At 49.8% G+C, this 8,289-nt stretch overlaps 1 protein-coding gene across 1 annotated transcript; it reads left to right on the top strand.

Annotated features, from left to right (window-relative positions):
• Positions 1 to 2,820: 2,820 nt before the first annotated feature.
• RASL10A (RAS like family 10 member A) lies at positions 2,821 to 6,242 on the top strand (the record flags this gene model as incomplete). The annotated part of the gene is made up of 3 exons (XM_083373474.1): positions 2,821 to 3,036; positions 5,174 to 5,298; positions 5,972 to 6,242. 3 exons carry the CDS (start codon positions 2,821 to 2,823, stop codon positions 6,240 to 6,242), a joined length of 612 nt encoding a protein of 203 aa, XP_083229600.1.
• Positions 6,243 to 8,289: the final 2,047 nt, after the last annotated feature.

The raw sequence follows: 8,289 nt of genomic DNA, 5'->3' as shown, positions 1-8,289 counted from the left end.
GTCTTCTAGTCCAACCCCCTGCTCAAGCAGTATAATTCTCGTTAGGGTTTGTGTTGGTTGTGTTGTATTGGGTTTAGTGGTCAGGGGCTTTTCCATGCTGTTGTATTTGTTCAGTGGTAAGGCTTGCAGAGTGAAGCCACATTCCAGGATATTTTTTGGTGTGTGTGTGTGGGGGGGGGGGGGAAACAAGGCCTGGAAAAGTTTGGAAACTCCAGTTTCACACTGCTATTATATTGTATTTTGCAAGTTTTTCTTGCTCACCATCTTTTTGTCAAACCTCCCGGATGTTATAACCTTTCGAAACACAGCAGGTGTTCGCTCACGTTGATTTCTCCTCTCACTGACGTTTTGAAGCAGGTTATATATTCAGCATTTCTACCGTGGTCACATCATAGCTTTATATAAGACAATGACAGTCCATCCCACTCCTATTGACCTTCACTTTGTAATGGACTCCTTTCATCGCGGCTAGACACTGGATTAAAGTTTTCCTTAATATGTGTCATAATTTCAATATTCCTTTCCAAGGCCGCTGCAGAGGTTTTGGCAAACAAATAATAACTTTCCCAGCAGCTAATATTAATATCTCAAAGCGGAAAAAGAGGCAAACCAACCAAGAAAGGTAGCCTTTGCATAGGAATCAAGGCAACTCCATTCTGTCAAGTCACGTAGAACACAGGACTTAAAATTTCACTTAAAATTTAAGTTTCAAATGTAAAGCTTAAAAAATGTCCCTTCGCTCTTTCTTCGTTGCCCATTTTAACTGGGGTTTTATTTATGCAGGGACAAATATAATTTTTTTAAAATTTGTTTTTAACTTTTGTATCTTGGTTTTTTAATCACCCTGTAAACCGCCCTGAGTCCTTCGGGGAAAGGGCGGTATATAAATGTAATAAAATAAAAAATAAAAAAAATAAATTTGGGTCCGTGCAAACCCACGCGGGGGCCTCTGATCTCCCTTAGCAAACTTCTATTCGCAGATTTCCAATTCCCGCCTCACTTTGGGTGGGTTGAATTTTAGGGGACAAAACCTCTCCGGTTTTCTTTCGAAAAGAGGGAAATATTACAGTCTCAGCCCCACAAAGCAAAAGAACCGAAACACTTCAAGGAAGGTTTTTTTTTTTTTACTAACTCCTCAAGATCACAGACTGGAGCAGCCCCCCTCTCGTCCCTAGAGACTTTCTTAGCTTCCTCTCCGTTCCTAATGTATTGATTCGCTCTTCAGGCAGGAACCCGTCTTAGCCTCTGAGCAGAGGACCAGCTCAGCTGACCCTCCCTTTGAGGGACATTCTCCCGGGGGGGCTGCTGGTGGTCGTCCAACCGTGCCGGCAGACGGAGCGTGGAAACTGCCGCCCCCACTTCGCCCTGGCAGAAAAGTATGAAGTCATATTTGTCCGCATCTCGGAAGGGGGAAGGCGGGGAAGACGCTCTCCGCTTCTGCCGGGGGGGGGGAGGATGAGCGGCTCCTCCGCCGAGCGCCCAGCCTTCCCCAGGCTACCCCTGCCTGCTGCTAGGCAGAGTCGTTCTTCCTGCCCTGCCCGCCGCGCCGCCGTTCTCACGTGCTTGTCCTGCAATCCCGGGTTCTCTGCCGCAGCGGGGGAAAAGCCCGGCGGGCTTGCGCGTCGCGGTCTCGCTGTCCAGGGTGCTGAAACGGAGCGCCGACTCGAGCGCTCCGCCCAGCTCTCTCTCTGCCTTGGCTCCGTCCGGCGGGGCGCTTGGATCGCGCTGCCCGGTCGGGTGGTTGAGTATTTATTTATTTATTATATTATATTTTTATACCGCCCTTCTCCCGAAGGACTCAGGGCGGTGTACAGGGCAATAAATATAAAAAAGCAGAATACAAAAGTAGGAGTAGGAGCGAGGCGGGCAACCTGGCGCCCCTTGGCCTTGCAGCGGCCTTGAGCAGCCTTTGCGCTCAGGAGAAAGCTGGGGAAGTCGGCGTGGAAAGGTCCCATCCTCCACTCGCTCGCTCGGCTCGGCAGCCTCCCTCCGCAATCTCTCTCTCTCTCTCTCTCTCTCTCTCTCTCTCTCTCTCTCTCTCTCTCTCTCTCTCTCTCTCTCCCTCCCCCCCCTCTCTCTCTCCTTCTGCCTCCCCCTTCTCGCTCTTCAGCAACTTCTTTCCCTTCCTACCTCTCTCAAAACCACAGCACAGTCTTTAGGCAGCGAGAAGGCAGCGAGAAGGCAGCTCGCCCCCCCCCCCCCCCAAGCCAACTGCACTTCTGAGGACTTTGGTTCCATTCACTTCCCTGCTCGGTTCATCACCATCTTCGTGTTTGGCTTCCGCGGCTTAGCTGAATTCCCCTCTCCCTTCCCGTTCACGCCACTCCGTCGGAATCCGTCCTGGATTTGGATGAAGTCTGAGCTCGTGGGTTAGCCCAAGGCTGCAGCGGAGGAGATGCTTGGAGATAATTGCAAAGTTGAGTAACTTGGCTTGGAGACTAAGTGGGAGCGATCCTGGAGGGAGGAAAAAGTGGGGGTGAGTCTCAAGCTGGGCCCACACAAGGCACTTCAGGAGTCCGTTACAAACCTGGCACCAGCCTTGACATGTCTAATATATTCAGCTTGGCTCGTTCATAGCCTTGGGTTGTTGTTTTTTTCTTGGTGGAGGCTCAGCCTCCGGTGCCATCAACCCAGCTTAAATGCTTCCGTGTAGCGTGTGAATCCAAAAACACGCTAACTCAGGAGGCCGGTGAAGAAGCTTATTGTGTGAACCGCGGGGAGGGCAGGGAAGGGGTTTTGATGGCTCGGAGGAAGCGCGAGGCGGCTCTTCGGAGGAGCAACGCTGGCGGCTGGAACTCTCCAGGGTCCTGAAGGCAGAGCATGGCGGAGACGCTGACCGTCGCCGTCCTGGGGGCCCCCAGGGTAGGTAAGACGGCCATCATTCGCCAATTCTTGTACCACGACTTCACCGAGAAGTACAGCCCCACGGATGACCGTTACATCTACCGGCCGTCAGTCATGCTGAACGGGAACTCCTACGACCTGAAAATCATGGACGTCCCCTACGTGGCGGCTTTCCCTGCCAACAGTTCTCAGGTGAGCGCCTCTTCCCCCTCCCTCCCCACCTGGCAGTTTCCACCAGCCCAACCCAACCACAGCTGGGGAGAAGCGGAGTGCTAGTTTGACAGGGGTCAAGCTAGGTTGGAGTTGGCTGACTCTTTCAGTTTTTCTTTTCCAAATGCTTGGCAACCGACTCGTATTTATGACGGTCGCCACGTCCCAGGGTCACGTGATCCCCTTTTGCGAACTTCTCGCAAGCGAAGTCAATGATGATGATTTAGCTTTCACGTTACACACGGCTTCTGGATATTTCAGTTACTTGCATTAGCCTCCAAAAATCTACACATGGATACTAGTTTTCTCCAGCTCCAGCTAAACAGCTTATTCATGCTTTGAATTCTTCAACCTACACCTCCTCTTGAGAGGTGTTAAAAAGGGGGTGGAAAACAGCAAAAAGCAAAAGCAAAAGCAAAAAAAAAGCTTTAGCCATAAAACTCTCAGTCCTAAATCAATATTATAACGAAGATTTTGGACCAAATGTAGACATTGATGGTGCCAAATAGGTATAAAGTCATACTTTTAGGGAGTACGAAATTTAGAAATTTAACCAGTTGGACCACATTGAACCAATTGAAACCATTTCTTCCACCACAGTTCTGCAAAGTATAAAACATTGAGGAGCTTCTCTTATCTTCTGCCCTTGGCTCCTAAATATTTTGCTCCTATCTATTTGGTTTCTTGGACTAGCAGAGAGCAAAAACAAGCATTTCCGGACAGTGAGAACAATTAACCAGTGGAACGACTCGCCTCCAGAAGTTGTGGGTGCTCCATCACTGGATCTTTTCAAGAAGAGACTGGACAGCCGTTTGTCCAGGATGGTATGAGGTCTCCTATTTGGGGAGGGGGTTGGACTAGAAGACCTCCAAGGTCCCATCCAACCCTATTATTCTATATCCTCATCTACATTCTATGGAGAAACCATGAAAGATGTTTCTGAACAAGGTTGAAGTGACTAATTGGCAGCCCATGTCACCTTGGCTCTCACCTTCTGCAGCTGGAGGGAGCAAAATAGTAGCACCAGCTGTCTGTAAAATGTGGCTGTCACCTTCTTCACACTTGCTGGTTCTCAAAATAATAATAATAAAAAAATGTGAGTTTTAACCTGGCCGCGTTTTAGGCACTTTCCTCTAGCGCTCACACTGTTTCTCGAAGCAGCTCGTCTTGTCTTCCCACTTGAGTTTTTAGAATTCTTTAAATAGTAATGCTGAAGGGAGGGCTTTGTGGAGCCTGCTGATCCCATGTGGGCTAGAAACCTCAACAGGCCAAATGGCCAGGTCAAGCAATGGCCCGTGAAGCACCGAAGAGAGGCAAATGTGCAAGACATCTCAGTTACATGGATGCCTCAACTTACAACCTTAATGACCGACGGCAGGATTCCCAGTCGCAATGGCGATTGTACGTCAAGAGCTACCGATGTGTTGGCTGGCTAGGTAGAAGACAGGTTCATCGGTTCCTGCAGGAAAAGGCATCTTGGGTGAGGGGTGGTCAAAAAAGTCAAAATGAGGGATAGGAGGGGGATTTTAATCCGCTACTCATTGCTGGCTCTAAGGGACGCTGCTCATCTCCGTGCCCCTGTCATTTGGCATTCAAGAAGCTTCTTCAGCTCTGACTGGATGCTGGGGAATGAAAGGATTTATATTCCTTGCAGACCCGTTGGTCGTTTTCATTCTTTTAGAGAGTTGTTGAGGCCACTTGGAGGTTTGTCTGTGTCCATCAACTCTCTAAAAGAAGGCAAAGGACCAGCAAAGGAGTATAAATCCTTCCAGTCTCCACCATCCGGTCAGAACTGAAGAAGCTTCTCAAATGAGAAGCGAAATGTCTTCAAAGAAAAAACAAGAAAATCCAGTTGCCTTCTGAAAAAGGACTTTTGGGACAACAAATGACCGGCATGACTGAGAATCTCCATAGACAAGAAGGGTAGTATTTGCATAGAATTCAAGGAAACTCCATTCTATGAAATCACGTAGAACTTAATATTTGTAAAAGTTTCAGCCAAGTCCCTCTGTCGTTTCTGTTGGGATCCTGGCAACGGCTAAGTCAACCCCTAGCTGGTTTTTCCTTGGCTGCAAGGACACATCTTCCTGTCCCAAGTCTTTCTGTTTTTGTCCATCAGGAGTGGTCAGACCTAAAGTATTGGGGCCTACGAAACACCGGCGCCTACGTTCTGGTGTACGACATTTGCAGTCCAGAAAGCTTTGAATACGTGAAAATGCTCCGTCAGCAGATCCAGGACAACAGGTAAGAGTAGGGGGTGAAGGAGAGACACCCCCCATAAGATAAGGCAATGCATCAACTCAGAAATCTAGTCCTCTGCTTCTGGCTGTAACGGAACCTGCCCATCCTGGTTCCAAGTCATGATGATCGTAATAGGAATCAGTCACGTAAGCCTTTTTTTTTTTGCAGTCGTTGTTAAGCAAGCATGGTCATAAAGCAGCTGTCATGGTTGTTAAGCGGACACCGGTCATTAAGTGAACTGATAGTATGCTATGGCTGCAACTTTGCCCAAAACTGGAAGTGCCGACTTTTGGCAAAACTGTTGAGTCAAAACTGTTGGAACGGTGGGACTCTTCAAACAGCTGTAATTGTGTCTGTGTTGTCGAATGCCGGACGTTTGGTCATGTGACCATGGAGGGGGGAGCAATTGTTGGAACTTTGAATAAGGCGCGCCCCAAGGCTGCTCTGTCACCTTTTGAACTGTCGCTAAGCAATCAGTTCTAAGTTGAGGACTAACTCTACAGGCCAAGGACCGCTCGTGTCAAGCCCGAGCTACAAATATTCTCCTTCCTTAGAAATGGACTTGCTAGAAGCAGCTACGTTCATGAGCCCGCACACCAAAGCTCTGTCGAACTGCTGCTCTTTCAACTTGCCCCCCCAAAAACCTGAATCTCCTTCGTTGTCCCCTCTTTTCTAGGACGAGCAACATCAGCGAAGCCCCCATCATCGTGGTGGGGAACAAGCGGGACCTGCAAAGACAGCGCTTCACACCCCGCCGGACTCTCTCCTTGCTCGTGAAGAAGGCCTGGAAGTGCGGCTACGTGGAGTGCTCGGCCAGATACAACTGGCACATCATCTTGCTCTTCAAAGAGCTGCTGTGCAGCGCCGTGGCCCGGGGCTGTCAGAGCAATCACTCCGCGGTGCGCCTCCAGGGGGTGCTGCACACAAACAGGTGCAGCCTCATGTGAGCTGGGAGTGGGGGGGGGAGTATGGAATGGGCGGGAAGTTGGGGGATGTCCCGGACATTCATCTCAAAACAGGGGTGTCGAAAACAGGGCCGCTTTAAGACTTGTGGACTTCAACTCCCAGAATTTCCCAAGCCAGAATTCTGGGAGTTGAAGTCCACAAGTCATAAAAGGGCCACGTTTGAAGACCCCTGATCTAAAACCTTGCAAAGTCAACATTGGGGGAGAATTCTAGCGATTGTGCTGGTGGTGCAGAGTGGTCCCCAGCTCCTGTTAATAGGAATGGCTTTTTAATGACACATGTGGAAGGACCCCCTTCAGGATTGGGACTAAAGAAGTAAAGCATGGACTGGATTAGGATCACAACTCAAAGCCTGCTAGCCACCTTAGACTCTTGCACACGCCTGGGGTTCAAAAAGCGAAGCAAGGCTTCCCTGTCCTGCAATGGGACAAAAACTCGCTTAATAACTGTCTTGCGTAGCAATAGAAATTTGGGGCTCGGCTGCGGTCATAATTTGAGGACTACCTGTAAGTTTTCACCAGCACAGACGCGCTCTTCACTAGATCAGCCATTGCACGCACGCACGCGCGCGCGCACACACACACACACACACAAAATTTCTGGCATTTTGCAGAGCACCATGCAACAGAGGAAATGCATGCGCTGGGCTGTAATTCAGAAAAACAGTTTCATGAGAGAAAAAAGTCCCCATTTCAACATCTGGAGAAGACCGATCTGAAAAGAAGCTTCCTAAAGCCAGTGTTGGCTGGATTCTCACCAAAACAGAATTATTTCTCTTTTTGTGACTTAGCGCGGGCAGGCCACCAACCTCTCTCCCTGTGATCTGTAAATCACTGTTGACAGTTTTAATCCCTGGGGCGGACAGATCGCAAGCCCTAGCCAAGCAAACCATGATAGGTTAAGAAAACTGGGCAAATATTCCAACCTCCTCCGACCTAGAAGAAGGCCCGAATGACGCACGTGGAAATGCACAATAGGGAACATGGTTCAAAGGCGCATGTGGCCGGCTCTGGGGGAGCCCAGGTGCTGTACTTCTGAGAACTTTTTTTTGGGGGGGGGGAGGTTTCTTGCACTTTTTCGTTTCTCCTTTTTTCAACCTATGGAAAAAGAACCTTAATAAATATAATTTTTTTCTTAAAGGAAAAAAGAGGAAGGGTTTCAATGACGAGCTGACCTCGAGTCATTGCTGAAAGTGACGACTGCGGCTCGTGGCCCGTGAGAAGGAAAGGAAAGCTGCCCAAATCCCAAGAAAACCCATTCCCTTTTCTGATCCGGAGCACAGCTTCCCTCCATACTAACAACCCTCTTCACAGGCACACACCGCACACAAAAAGGGGCGGGGCAAAAGAGACGAGGTGTCAGTCTTTGCTGTCTGGGTTCAGGAATCAGCAGGTCGGTTTAATCAGCTACATTCACGGGGATGGATAGCAGGCACTCTACGGGAGGAGAGCCAGGCTCCCCATTACTTATTTAAATATGCATAGATTATTCAACAGACCTCCAGTGATGGGGGGGCAGGTGGGGGGGGGTGTCGCCAAGGCCAAGAGGGGCCCTGCCAAAGAGAAATTCACGTGCAAAGCCTTCAGCGTTCCCTCCCTGTCCCCTCTTTTCCACTCACACGGCCACTTTGCCCAAACCCGGCATTTTGCCACGTGCAACGATTGCCTTGCAGAATAGGGGGGGCGGGGGGTCCCCTTCTGTTCGGTCCCACAAACGTCTACCTAGCTTCTCCCGAGGTTTCAAGAATGACCCTCAGCCAGGGGCCACTCAGCATCCGTTGTGTGAATCCACCAGGGCCACTCCTGCGGGGAGAGGGTTTGGCTCCAAATGGGACCCAAGAAACCGGAGTCAAACCGCTTTCTCTTCGGCATTCCCACCCCGACCAAGCCTACCCCATAAGGCACTCTTCCGACTCTGCGCTGCCTTGCGCAGAAGCAAGGGGAGTGTGCAAAAAGACAAAAGGGACAGCCGCTCCGTTGCACAACGCCCTGCCAAGTGCACAAAACAATCCTTTCCCAAATCCTCACG

Source organism: Vipera ursinii, assembly GCF_947247035.1.
Source record: "Vipera ursinii genome assembly, chromosome: 14".
NCBI classification, from domain to species: domain Eukaryota; kingdom Metazoa; phylum Chordata; class Lepidosauria; order Squamata; family Viperidae; genus Vipera; species Vipera ursinii.
This window is presented reverse-complemented; position numbering and strand designations above follow the sequence as displayed.